The 13,522-nt window shown below is 50.6% G+C and overlaps 1 protein-coding gene across 2 annotated transcripts; it reads right to left on the bottom strand.

Moving 5' to 3' along the window:
• Positions 1–2,454: 2,454 nt before the first annotated feature.
• Repin1 (replication initiator 1) lies at positions 2,455–8,120 on the bottom strand. 2 transcript variants are annotated; one of them, XM_013126039.3, is made up of 2 exons: positions 7,401–8,120; positions 2,455–5,202 (listed from the first exon to the last, which is right to left on the bottom strand). In XM_013126039.3, the coding sequence occupies exon 2, from the start codon at positions 5,186–5,188 to the stop codon at positions 3,539–3,541; it is 1,650 nt and encodes a 549-aa protein (XP_012981493.1). In that variant the 5' UTR covers positions 5,189–5,202; positions 7,401–8,120; the 3' UTR covers positions 2,455–3,538. The 2 variants fall into 2 exon arrangements, with proteins under 2 accessions (XP_012981493.1, XP_012981495.1); XM_013126041.3 differs by having other exon boundaries at positions 2,455–5,199.
• Between the last annotated feature and the right edge of the window lie 5,402 nt (positions 8,121–13,522).

Here is a 13,522-nt window from a genome sequence, read left to right as displayed (position 1 = left end):
TAAGCAAAAGCAGCACATTAATTTAAGTTTTGATATGTAGTGGTGGTCAAGAGTGGAAGGGGGAGCTGGGGAGGGGGCTGACCAGTTAAGAGCACTTGCTGCTCTTGCAAGACTTGGGTTTGCTTCCTGGAGCTCACAGGGTAACTACAGTTCTAGGAGGTCTAATACCCTCTTCTTCTCTGGCCTCCACGGATACCAGGTACACACATGTACACAGACATACATGAAGGCAAACACACACACACACACACACACACACACACAAGAGCAGATAGACTTGAGTCTCGGTCAGCTTCTAGTAACCAGCATTACAGGATCGTGTGCAAGTGTTTGCATGAATTTAAAGGGAGAAGAAGAACATCCAGGGCAGCCTATCAGGTGGGTTCTGGTAGAACTTCTTTTTTAAGATTTTTATTTATTATGTATACAGCACTTCATGCATGTCCGCAGGCCAGAAGAGGGCACCAGATCTCATTACAGATGGTTGTGAGCCACCATGTGGTTGCTGGGAATTGAACTCAGGACCATTGGAAGAGCCATCTCTCCAGCTCCTGGTAGAACTTCTTAGCAAAGTCCATTCACAAAAAGTTACTTATTCTTATGCACCACTCTGTATAGGGACTGACACGGAGATGACAGGCAAGATGGCCTATTGGCACCCAGTGAGACTAGCACTCAGCTGTGTGTATGAAACTACCAGTAACAGACCTGCATAATGCTAACCAGAGACCGTGCCAGACAGACCAAACTAGCCCCTTCTCTCCTTAGGGATCCTGGTGACTCTGAGTGCATGTCTGTGTGCATCCGTAATCAGTGTTGGGGTGTATATTAGCTGAAAGCTATCTTTGCTGCTCAAAACACCTCTTTTCCCAGAGACTCCTTTTCATGACAACAGCCTGACAAAGCTGCAGATAACCAAAGTATGTAAAACTCACCAGCCTTCAAATGAGGCTCTTGGTGATGTAACATGAAGGCTGAAGTGGGAAGAAAAACCATGAGTCTCGGTGTAAGCATTTCGACAGATTGGGATTGGACAGGGATTCTGGCACTCGGGAGTCACAGAATACTGTGTGTTACAGCTTGGATAGAAAGGTATTCTGGCTGGGCGTTGGTGGTGAACGCTTTTAATCCCAGCACTCGGGAGGCAGAGGCAGAGGCAGGCAGATCTCTGTGAGTTCGAGGCCAGCCTGGTCTATAGAGCTACTTCCAGGACAGCCTCCAAAACAATACAGAGAAACCCTGTCTCGAAAAACCAAAAAAAAAAAAGAAAGAAAGAAAGAAAGAAAGAAAGAAAGAAAGAAAGAAAGAAAGAAAGAAAAAAAGGTATTCTGGCCATCGGGAGCCAAGGAACACCACAGGTCACAGCAAACACAGCAGCTTACAGCCCTGCTTCAGGGAAAGGCTTCCCCAGTGTATCAGCTCTGCTCCCGTAGGAGAGGGCTTCTCCAGCTCCAGAGAATGGCTTCTCCCCCAGCCAAGTTGTTTAGCTGACAAAGTTGTTACAGTTCGGTTCTGGTCCTGGGTAGAGTGGAGTGTAACAACTCCGCTTTGCCAGGGGAAGGTTTCCCTGGCGAAAACTGTTACAGCCCTGCTCTGCTCCTTTCAGGGTCATTTCTGCTCCAGAGAAAGAAGGTCTCACCCACACCTCATTCACCTCAGATTTACTGGGAGGGAGGAATCCAGGAGAGTGGCTGCCCTCTGCCAAGGTAGTAGAAGGCCCAACAGCCAGAAGCTGAACAGACACCAGGTTTATATAGGGCTTCTTAGGGGTGGAGTTTTGCAGGAAGACTTCCAGGGTCAGCTTTCAATCCCTGATCAGAATGGCTATATTTCACAAGCTTGTTTCTAACTTAAATAATTTTTAAAAATCATATATATATATATGATATATAAATATATATATATATATATATACACACACACACATATATATATATATATGAATGGCTAGATCTGCTCAGGGGTTGGTTGGTTTTCTGTACAGGTTTAGGGTCAGATTTGGCTCTGGTTTCAAGGTCAAAGTGTGTTTCTTGAACTGGTCCTTTTAGCCTTTTGGCTCTAACTTTAGGACCAGCGTATATTTCTTTCACTGGCTCTGATTCCAGGAACAAAGTGTGTTTCTTTGGCACTGGTTTCGGTGTCAGGATGCATTTCTTTGGTTCTGGTTGCAGGGCCAAAGTGTGTTTCTTTGGCTGGTCCTTTTCCCCTACATTTGGGTTCAACATTCCAAGGCCTTGATTCCAAAATAAGCACCCTTGTTCTCTGGTGCTCTTGCCCACCACCTGAATTTACTCAGGCTCAGGTACGTCTAGCTCTGCCTCCAGTAAGGACTGGGAGGAGAATATAGAGGAACTACAGCTGCTGTCAAAGCCCCCAGCCTGACTCCTTTTCAGTAAACAGTCGTGTTCCTTCCCCATCACCACGGCTCCCACAGAAAAGAACACGGCCAGTCACTAGTTCTAAAACCAAATCTTTATTCTCTAGTTTGAAAAGGAGGGTAAATGGCTGTTCTGTTTCGATTCAGAGAACAAAACAAGACCCAGTGGGCAGAAATCATAGGAAAGCAGAATCCAATCATTTTAAGTAAGGATTTCTAACCATTAGAACACCCTACCATAGAACTAGTGCATCTGGTGGTAAGAGCTCGCCAGCACCAGGTGCACGGGTAGAGCCTGGCATCCACAACCTGGAAACCTTAAAAAGGAAATCTACCCAGGACCTTCCCTGCAGTCAAACCCTCAGCATTTGTGGGCTGGTCTTTCCCAGAACTCCTGAAGCACTGGAGAGAGTTGGGGAGGGCTAGGGGTTTAAACAAAACCACCAGGGAGGCCCTATACTCGGGGAGAGAAGGCAAAAAAAGCCAGGCAGGTGAAGGAGTAGATAAATGTCCTGGAAGGATAACCTGCAAGGAGTAGATGGAGTTGCTAACCATAGACGGGGCACTACACATCTGGGTACCTATGCAGGAGGCATTGCAGACGGGTTCTAGTCGAAAAAGAAGAAACAGCTCAGCTTCACCTGTCCTGCTGTATAACAAGGCCAGCAGGTTCGCCAAGGTGTATCCAGCTGGCACACTTTCCCTGCCCCAGGGTTCATTCACTAATGACTATACCACACCTACTTCCAAAAAAATGACCTGAAGTAACTCATAGTAAAGACTGGGACATTAAGGCGTTAACACCAGAGGATGGAGTGGTTCCCTTCCCACTGGTGGCTCCTCTAGCCAAGGACTCAAAGGGTAGATGGAGCTGCTATTGCTACTTTTCCAGGGTACAGGCCAGTCTGAGTTGACCCTTAGAAAACCTAGCTGGGGACCGGCTAGCTCAAAGCCAGGCCCCTGCATTCTAAAATCGGCTCCCTGCCCCCCTGGGGAAACTCCATTCCTAAACAGAGCCCAGATCACTCACTCCACCTCCCCTGTCCCTCTGGGATCCCCACCTGTCCCTTCAGCAGCGTCAGTGTAGGCACCCCACACGGGCCCGCTGCCACACTGTTGCCAAGGACATCCAGGCCTGCTCTCCTCGGCCTACCGCCCCTCCTAGGCATCGTGCTTCTTCTGGTGCATCAAGAGGCGATCCTCATCGTCAAAGGTCTGACCACAGATGGCACAGCAGAAGGCGCCATCCCGGATGTGGCTTTTCCGATGTGTGATAAGGTTGGACTTCTGGCTGAAGCTGCGGTCACAGTCGGGGCAGGCGTAGGGCCGTTCACCCGTGTGGATGCGCCGGTGCGACACTAGGTTGGACTTCTGACTGAAGGCTTTGCCACAGTCTGGACACACGTACGGCTTCTCGCCAGTGTGGATGCGCCGGTGTGCAGCCAGGTAGGGCTTGTGGCGGAAAGCCTTGCCACAGTCGGGGCACACGAAGGGCCTCTCTGGCGCATGATCGCGCCGGTGCGCTGCCAGGTGGCTGCCCTGTGAAAAGCGGCGCCCACACTCCTCGCAGGCAAAAGGCCGCTCACCTGAGTGCACGCGCGAGTGAGCTACCAGGTGTGTCTTCTTGCCGAAGTTCTTGCCACACTCGGGGCAGGCGAAGGGCCGCTCGCCTGTGTGCTGTCGCTGGTGCAACCTCAGGAAGCGCTCCAGCCGGAAGCTGCGGCCACAGTCCGCACAGTGGTGCAAGGGCACAGACGCCTCGGCCGGGGCCAGCGGGGACCCCAGGGAAGCCCCTAGTGCAGGCTGCACCATGGGCTCCTTTGCAATCTGGGGGCTCCCTGTGCCGGGGGGTGCCTGCGCTGAGACCTCCGAGCGTTTGTGGATTTTGCTGTGTGACAACAGGTTGGGTTTGTGGCGGAAGCGGCGGCCACATTCTGAGCATGGGTAGGGCTTCTCGCCAGTGTGAATGCGCCGGTGGGAAGTTAGGTAGGGTTTGTTGGTGAAGCGCTTCCCGCACTCTGGGCACTGGTGTGGTCGCTCGCCAGTGTGCACACGGCGGTGGGCAATCAGGTTGGGCTTGTGACGGAAGCGCTTGCCACAGCAGGCACACTGGAAGGGCCGGTCAACAGCATCTCCACCTGGTCGGGGGGCAGTCACTGCGGGACGGCCCCGGGGCCGGGGACCCAGGGCCTTGGCTGCTGCCTCCTCCAGGGCCTCGGCAACGTGCACACGTTTGTGAACAACCAGCTGATCCCACTGGGCAAAGCTCCTGCCACAGTTGCCACATATGAAGGGCCTGGCCTCAGGAGCAGGGGGATGGCACCTCCGCAAGTGAGCTTGAAGCTGCTTTTGTCGCCAGAAGCGCCTGTCGCATTCAGGACAAATGATAGGCCACTTTGCAGCTGAGTGAGCCCGCAGGTGCAGTACTAGCGCTACCCAGCCTTGGAAGTTATGCCCACAGAGGTGGCAGGTGAAGCCCACGTCAGGGATGGCAGAGGCATGAACCTGAAGGTGCAGCGCTAAGAAGGGGGCGTGGCGAAAGCGCTGGTTGCACTCATGGCAGGGGAGCGGCAGCCGGGCCTGGCAACGCCGAGTGTGAAGCCACAGGGCCACCCAGCCCGGGAATCGCCTCCGACAGTGGGCACAACGATGGACCTGGCCTGGGACTTGGCCTCCTGACTGAGTTACTGACTTGCCCTGGTGCTTCAGCCCTCTGTTGGGCTGAGAGGACTCTTGGGAGGGCCCAGAAAGGAGGCTGGGCTGGGCTGGGCCCATAGCCATGGTGCCCCTGTGGCAGCGCCGTTCCAGCATCAGGTCTTTCTCTGCTGAGGGTGGAAAAGCACAGTCACTGCAGGAACTAACCCCAGTTTCTCACTTTTTTTCCCAAGGAAGAAAAAAGCTTCCTCTAGGAACTGCAAGCACCATTCTATTCTAAATGAGTTTGTAAATAACATTTCAAGGATCTTTATACCTTTATTGCCCTGGAAACCTCCAGAAGGGAGACATGCTGACACTCATTGGGGTTCTCACAGGGTTATCTACCCCACTGTCAAGAAGACTTACAGGAAATACTCTTGCATCTACCTACTGTGCCTCATCTATTCCAAAACTCCCCTTACACTTCCTTCTACCACATCTGAGCTCCCTTCTGGACACATGAAGGAAGAGTGGGCTTCAAACGGTGGTAGCACATGCCTGATGTGACACTGTAAACCACTAGCAGACCAGAGGGGACACACACACACACACACACACACACACACACACACACACACACACGTGCGCATACACGCGTGCACGCGCGTGCGCGCTCATGTGTGCACAACAGTCTTGTGAACCCCTGGCCAGTGTGTGTTCCTCTTAGCACCAAGGTGTGAAAGACCTCAAAAACCAAAAGGCTAAAGCTTTGAGGAAGGTACTCCTCTCCCTCCCCTCTAAGCCTGGAGGACAAGTGAGAACAGCCTTTCATCAGAACACCAGGGGAGCAAGGTGCCTCTCTAGCACAGACTAATGCCAGACTGCCCACATTCTGCCTACAAAGCCCTTGTCACCCACACCCAAGCAACGGCAAACGGGACACATGGGGGGGGGGAGTGCTTCTCAATCCACAGTCTGCTGCAGGGGTAGGAAGGGGAATCCCTGGCTCAGCATCTCTTAGGGGTGCTACTGATTGTTGGGGTAAGGGAAGGGGAGGGGAGGGAAGAAGAGACTGGGATCTCTGTCCCTTGCCTGGTCCTGCCCAAACCTGGCCAAGGACTGCCCTGTGTTCCGCTACACCACAGCAGGGGAGCCCAGATTCCAGAGAGCCTCCAACACAGAATAGTGGGGTAGCACTGAGACTCCCCAGGGAGCTTTCATGTCTGATCACAGGCTCTGTCCAGGCACAACCTCCTGGACTCCTTTTTTTGGGGGGGGGCTACCGACATGACTCACCCCTGCCCCCACTGGCTGGTTGAACCCAAGGATGACTTCATTCCGCAGTAAGCTCCTTTCCTGCCTATAAGGGAGACCTGAGCTTTGGAGTTTTGGGTTGGTTTGAGGACACAGGAAAGGCCAGACTCTACCCTGGAGACTGCAGAGCTGGGGAATGAGGCTTTTTCCAGCTCCTTCCTGGGGATGTTCCTGGGGATACTTCTGCTGCAGAGCCTGCTTCGGCCCGCACTCTGGAAGCCCCCCGGATGTCAGGGAAAACTAGCACTAAAGACATCCCTATCCCCGTGGCAGAGCTCAGACCTCTAACTGCAGAAGAGGTCAGCCTTACCTGGGGAAGGGAGAGAACCTATGAGAGGCTCTGCGCTCATCACCCAGTCCCTCCCCCATTCAAAGCCACGGGCTTCATATTCAGCCTTAAGCTCTACAACCCCAGCCTGGCAGAATGACCTACCGGACACAGGACTAAAAGCATAACTATGGCCCTACAGTGCTGCCTTTTGGGGACCGCCTCCTAGCCTGGTTGGGTCACAGAAGAATTCTTGATCTGTGGCAAAGATCGTTCTCGGTGGCCAAAGGCCGGCCTAGGCAGCAACTCTGGAATCCCTGCTGGCTCCCCCTCTCCCCCACCCCACCCCACTCTCCTCGAAACAGAAATTCCAGGCCTGTTTCCCCGAGGGTCTGCGCAGGGCGCACCAGTGTGCCCCAGGACTCCGGCCGGGATCCCCAGGGTGACAGCAGGCACACACACACACACACACACACACACACACACACACACACCACACCCCTTTTGTATTGGTGCGTGTCCTCTGTCCACGTTCGCTGGCACGCTGCACCGGCTCCTACGAGGGAGCGGGCCATCTCGTGAGTTCCACGCACAGCGCAGCCCGCGGAGCCTGTGCGCAGGTGCGCTCGCCCTGCGCCGCAGCACTCCGCCCTCCGCACTCCCACAACCCCCCAATCCACCCCGCGCGAGCGCGCGGACCCCACAGTCGCCCACACTCGCGGTCACGCGCGCCGCGGGTGAAGCTGCCCCCCCCCGCGCGCGCGCGCCCTCGGTGGTCCCCTGTGGCCCCTGCTCGGGCCATACCTCTCCCGCGTGCCCTGCGGGGACGCGGCACCGATCCATGAAGCCCCAGGCCGCCCTCTACGGCCCGCTCCCCGCCACGCCGCGGCAACAGCGGCAGGTTCGAGTTCACAACTGCCAGGCCCGTCCCCAACCTCCCCCTCTCCGGGTTCCCAGCGCCACGTGACTACAGGAGCTGCGGAGGGTCAGTCTCGGCTGGGCGGCCGCGGCCTGGGGGCGGGGCGGGCCAGGTCACCGGTGCGTCTCAACCTCCCGGGGCGCAAGGCCGAGGAGGGTGCCCCCGCCCGCTCCGTTACCATGGCAGCAGCCATCAGCTCGCGCTTTGGCAACCGGCCCGGAGCTCCAGTTTCACAACCCTCTGTCCCTGCGAAGGACGCTCGCCTGACCAGGCTGTGGTCACTGCGTCTGGCCCACCTGCCACTGGCTTTTTAAAGACACAGAGCCTGAGAGGACTGGGCAGGACACCGACGGTTCCCCAGGCGTCGAGTCCAGAGCTTTGCCCAGGCCGCTCCAGCTTGGGGCTGCTGCGGGGCAGTCGCTCACCAGAGCCGCAGAGCCCATGGCAACGCAGCGCACTCCGCACGCACCCGGAATGGCCAGCGACTGAGAACTCTCTCTGCCGGGCCCTCTGTTCCCACAGCTAAGATCCGGAGTTGCCGGGCCCAGGTGGCTCTTGGCACAAGTGGGTCATTTACACTTGGAAACGCAGCAGCAGCCAGTGTGGCGTCTGCGGGGGCAGGTGCAAGCCTGCGGTGATGACTCACCCACTAGCAGGTGGCCTTGGCTTTGCAAAGGAACCCCATCTTGGAGCTTCCAGACCAGTGCAGTTTCGTGCCCTTTCATGCTTTCAACAGGGACAAGTTTTGAGTTGTACATTATTTTAAAAGCATTTTTGAAATCTCTCCCACGTGTAGGAAATAAAGAGCCATCTAGCTCTCTCATATGTTAGCCTCCTAGAGTCAATTACATTCCGTATTTTGACATACTCCGATGTTCTGAGTAGCATTTTATGTTGGGGTTGCCTGACGTAATCCCTTGCAACTGTATATGCTGGCTCTTCACTTACGATATTGTAAGTTTTCTCCCATTTCATTTTTTGTATATTCTTTCATATATTTTAATGGCTGCATGAATATGCAAATAGATTACAAATTGTTTCTGTATCCGTATAGATTAATGTTTCTTTGTACATGTTCAGTATCAAACTTGCAAACAGATGGTCAAAGACAAGATATATATCTTTAAATGATCTTCCAAGACTTTATTACTTATCCCTGAGAAATACCATTTTTCCATTTCCTTGACAACATGGGCTATTTTCCCAAATTAAAATAACTGTTTTGGTTTCTGTTTCTTGGGTTGCTGGTTTGCTGAATTGTTTCTTCCAGGTGGCTTTTTAAAACCAGTTTATGCTATGACTTTTGAGAATTTGTCCTTTGTTTCAAGGTTGGGAAGTTGGTTTTGTTGTTTTGGGGTTCATGCTTATTAAAGTGTTAATCTGTTGTGTATGTGGTGTATGTCGTGTATTTGATTTTTCCCTTGTACAGTTCCTTTGGCTGGGATGTGAGAACCAGGTCTGTGTAGCCCACACTGGCCTCAAACCCAAACCTAGTATTACAGGCATGCCCACTACACTCAGCAATTTCCATTTTGGAAGTGAGATAATATTGTTTGTATATGCTAAAACCTGCCCATCCTTTTCTTTCTGGTGTTTGCCTTTAGATTTGTGCTTAGAGCATTACCTCCTCCGTCCCCAGTTACATTTTACGTTTATAGTTTCATTGCAGAAAGTGAATTCCCTACAGCAATTCTGTCTTGTTTTAATTTGATTTTCAAAACTTGTCTAGAACACTCCTCTGTTTTTCGGCATGGACTTTAGAACTTGTCAATATTTGAAACCCTGTTTGTGTTGGAAGAGAACAGAGATACGTGCACGCCGTGGGAACAGATGCACTATTTGGGTGACGCTTTGCATCTCACTGTGGAGTCTCTGATACGTGGGCTTTCCCGGATGGTAGAGCTTCCCTTTCAGCAAACGTGGATGGAGCACCTGTGGAGCAGATGTCCAGCACAGTGGTTGCAAAAGACTATGCAGTAAGACCCTTCAGTTCCAACTGTATGTTTCATAGGAAAGCTTAAACCCTCAGGGAACTTAATTTTGTATCCAGTATGGTGATAAATCCCTCTCACTGCTGGGCAGTGTGATAGTGCACACCTTTAATCCCAGCACTCTGGAGACAGAGGAAGGTGAATCTCTGTGTGTTCCAGGTTCAGCCTGATCTACCTCGTGAGTTCCAAGACACACAGGACCACACAGAGAAACCCTGTCCCCAAAAACAAAACAAAAAACCTCTCATTTCATCCCCTCAACAGCCCTTTGAAACTCTCTGGTCCCCATTTTGCAAATGACACAACTGGGCCTTGGAGATATTGGAAGACTGACTGGGGGCCGGACTTCTGCATGGTGGGTGAAGGAAACAGGAGGAGCACTACCCAGTCTCACCGTTAACCACTGCAGATTTAGGGGTTGCAGGAAGGAAGCACCACATGCTGGGCCCAGCAGAGTAAATGTGAAATGTGAAATGCCAATGAGTGTGCAGATCTGATGCCTCCGGATCAGTAGAGTTGATTACTGCATTTTTGCAAGAGCCCCTCCAGCAGAATTCATACACTCAAAGAGACCCCTTTGTCACATCTGTGATCAGCCCCTCTCCTCCCCCTCCCCCCCCCCGTGATTCTTAGCTCATCAACTTTTTTTTTTTTTTTGGTGGTGGTCTTTAAATTTTTTCCTCTTCTTTTTTTTTATTTATTTAAGTTAGAAACAAGTTTGTTTCACATGTCAATCCCAGCTCCCTCTCCCTCCCGTACTCCCCATCCCTCCCCCACCAAGCCCCCCAGTCCCCCATCCAGTCTCCACTCCAATCCCCAGGGAGGGTGAGGCCCTCCATGGTGGATCTCCAGAGTCTGTCATGTCATCCAGGGCAGGGCCTAGGCCCTCCTTCAAGAGTCCAGGCTGAGAGAGCATCCCTCGTTGTGGAATGGGCACTCAAAGTCTATTTGTACGCCAGGGATAAATACTACCCAAGGCCCCATGGATTACCTAGGCCTCCTCACGGACACCCACTTTCAGGGATTCAGGGAGTCTGGGTCAGTCCCATGCTTTCCACACAGCCATCAATCTGGGGCCCAAGAGCTCCCCCTTGTTCAGGTTAACTGTTTCTATGAGTAAAACCAGCCCAGTCTTAACTCCTTTGCCCATCAATTCTCCCTTTCTGACACTGGATCCCAGGAATTCAGTGTTTATCTGTAGGTATCTGCCTCTGCTTTCATCAGTCACTGGATGAAGGTTCTGTTTCCCAGACTCTCTGGCAATGGGATTGTTTGCTGGCACTCCCCTGATTCATGTCTAAAATCCATAAATGAGTGAATACATACCACATTTCTCTTTTTGTGACTGGGTTACCTCACTCAGGATGGTTTCTTCTAGTGCCATCCATTTGCCTGCAAATTTCAAGATTCCATTATTTTTTCCACTAAATAGTACTCCATTGTATAAATGTACCACATTTTCTCTATCTGCTTTTCAGTTGAGGGGCACCTAGGTTGCTTCCAGGTTCTGGCTATTACATATAACGCTGCTATAAACATAGTGGAACAGACATCTTTGTTGCATGAATGGGCATCTTTTGGGTATATGCCTAAGAATGGAATTGCTGGGTCTTGTAGTAGACTGATTCCCATTTTCCTGAGGAATCTCCATACTGATTTCCAAAGTGGCTGTATGAGTCAGCACTGCCACCAGCAGTGGAGGAGTGTTCCCCTCTCTCCACATCCTCTCCAGCATAAACTGTCATTGGAGTTTTTGATTTTAGCCATTCTGACAGGAATAAGATGGTATCTCAGAGTTGTTTTGATTTGCATTTCCCGGATGGCTAGGGATGTTGAGCACTTTCTTAAGTGTCTCTGAGCCATTTTAGACTCCTCTACTGAGAATTCTTTATTTAGTTCTGTACCCCACTTTTTAATTGGATCCTTTGGTGTTTTGGAGACTTGCTTCTTGAGTTCTTTGTAAATTTTGGAGATCAGTCCTCTATCAAATGTGGGGTTAGTGAATATCTTTTCCCAATCTGTGGTCTGCCTTTTTGTCTTGCTGGTTGTGTCCTTTGCCTTACAGAAACATATCAGTTTCACGAGGTCCCATTTATTAATTGTCGATCTTAGTGTCTGTGCTACTGGAGTTATGTTCAGGAAGTGGTCTCCTGTACCAGTCTGTTCAAGGTGCCTCCCACTTTCTCTTCTAACAGGTTCAGTGTGGCTGGATTTTTATTGAGGTCTTTGATCCATTTGGATTTAAATTTTGTACATAGCAAAAGACATAGATCAATCTGCAGTCTTCTACATGTCAGCCTCCAGTTATGCCAGCACCATTTGTTGAAGATGCTTTCTTTATTCCATTGTATAATTTTAGCTTCTTTGACAAAGATCAGGTGTTCATAGGTGTGTGGATTAATATCAGGGTGTTGGATTTGATTCCATTGGTCTACCTGTCTATTTTTGTGCCAGTACCAAGCTGTTTTCAGGACTATAGCTCTGTAATACAGCCTGAAGTCAGGGATGGTGATGCCTCCAGATGTTGCCTTGTTGAACAGGGTTGTTTTGGCTATCCTGGGTCATTTGTTTTTCCATATAAAGTTGAGAATTGTTCTTTCAAGTGACGGGAGATGCCATTTTGTAAACCTGTCTCTTATTGGTTGTTGAATAAAGCACAGTTGGTCAATAGGGAAGCAAGATAGGTGGGACTAGGAGTCAAGGGGGATTCTGGGAAAGAGAGGCAGAAAGAGACACCATGTAGGTGCCAGAGGAGTAAGAGGTCCGGACTCTTTTCTTCGGTAAGAAAATACTTATATTAACAATTATGGGTTAAATACTTAAGTCAGAGATAGCCAGTAAGAAACCAAACAAATGGCCAATAGCTTCATAATTAACATAGTGTCCTGTGCGTTATTTGGGGGTTCAGACAGCGCGGCAGGGCCCAAGGCGACTGGCAAGGAAGACTACACTCTGCATATGGTTGTCAGGAGTGGGACTGAATTTCCACGTAGAATGACAAAAGCTTAAAACATTCTAAAAACAAAAGAACGGAGAGAAGCACAGCTTCTTGGTAGCAGCATTTTTCTCAGGTGGGCTCTGTTTTGCTAGAGACAAGCAGAGACTCACATGAACTGTACTAAAGGCCTGCAGCATTAGGAAGGACCACAGCCCTAAACCATTCCTTTTCTTCATAGCCCCGGAGGAAGTACATTGTCTCCCCCACCACCACCCTCATTCTGTAGATACTACCTGTACTGTTTTTCTCAATAAAAGAAACCAGAGTACCAGCCTTGATTCAGCAGGGGGAAGTACATGGTAGGGACTTGGGAAGGGATTCCTGAGCCTTTGTACTGATCAGAAATGTAAATTCTTAGAGTTAGGGCCTGTACAGTGTCAGAGGTAGAAACACACAGTCCATCAACCAGCCAAATGGTCAAGAGATTTAGCCTAATGTAGAAATCCCAACTTTCATTATGTTTACTGGAGCAGGCTCTTCAAGAAGAGAAAATAAGGGCCAGACCTGGCTAAGGGCCCACTGGAGGACCCTTATGTTCTCTTCTTGAAGAGTCTGGTCTTTGTTTTGAGTTATATGCCAGCTGGAGGATGAAAACTATGTCTCTAGAGACCCTGTCTGTCTAAAGATACCCACATACTATTTAGCAGGAGCCCCAAGACTGCCAGGCAACACTAGTCCATATATCAGTGTAGAACATCTTCCATTGTGCAGGCATTGAGTCTCTTCATGATCCAGACAGAAATAGTCCATGCTGGTTTTCCAGAATGAGGGAGGATGGCAAGAGGCTTTTAACTGCAGTGTATCATTGGAAATACCTCTTGTGTTAGTCAACACAAAAATTTAAAGTCCTTGTTTGTGTGAAAAGTTGGAGAGGGAGGATCAGGAGAGGAGAAGGGAGAATTCACTATAGTGAATTTCCTGTAATCATTCCATCGTAACTTCTGCCTCAAACAGTATACTGGAGGCAGATTACAAGACCCCCCCCCCCAGAGCTGTTCTAGGAGAGAATGCAGAAGGC

The sequence above is a fragment of the Mesocricetus auratus genome, unplaced genomic scaffold, assembly GCF_017639785.1.
Source record: "Mesocricetus auratus isolate SY011 unplaced genomic scaffold, BCM_Maur_2.0 Super-Scaffold_100125, whole genome shotgun sequence".
NCBI lineage: Eukaryota > Metazoa > Chordata > Mammalia > Rodentia > Cricetidae > Mesocricetus > Mesocricetus auratus.
The sequence above is the reverse complement of the archived record's forward strand: the minus strand, read 5'-3'. Positions and strand labels throughout refer to the sequence as shown.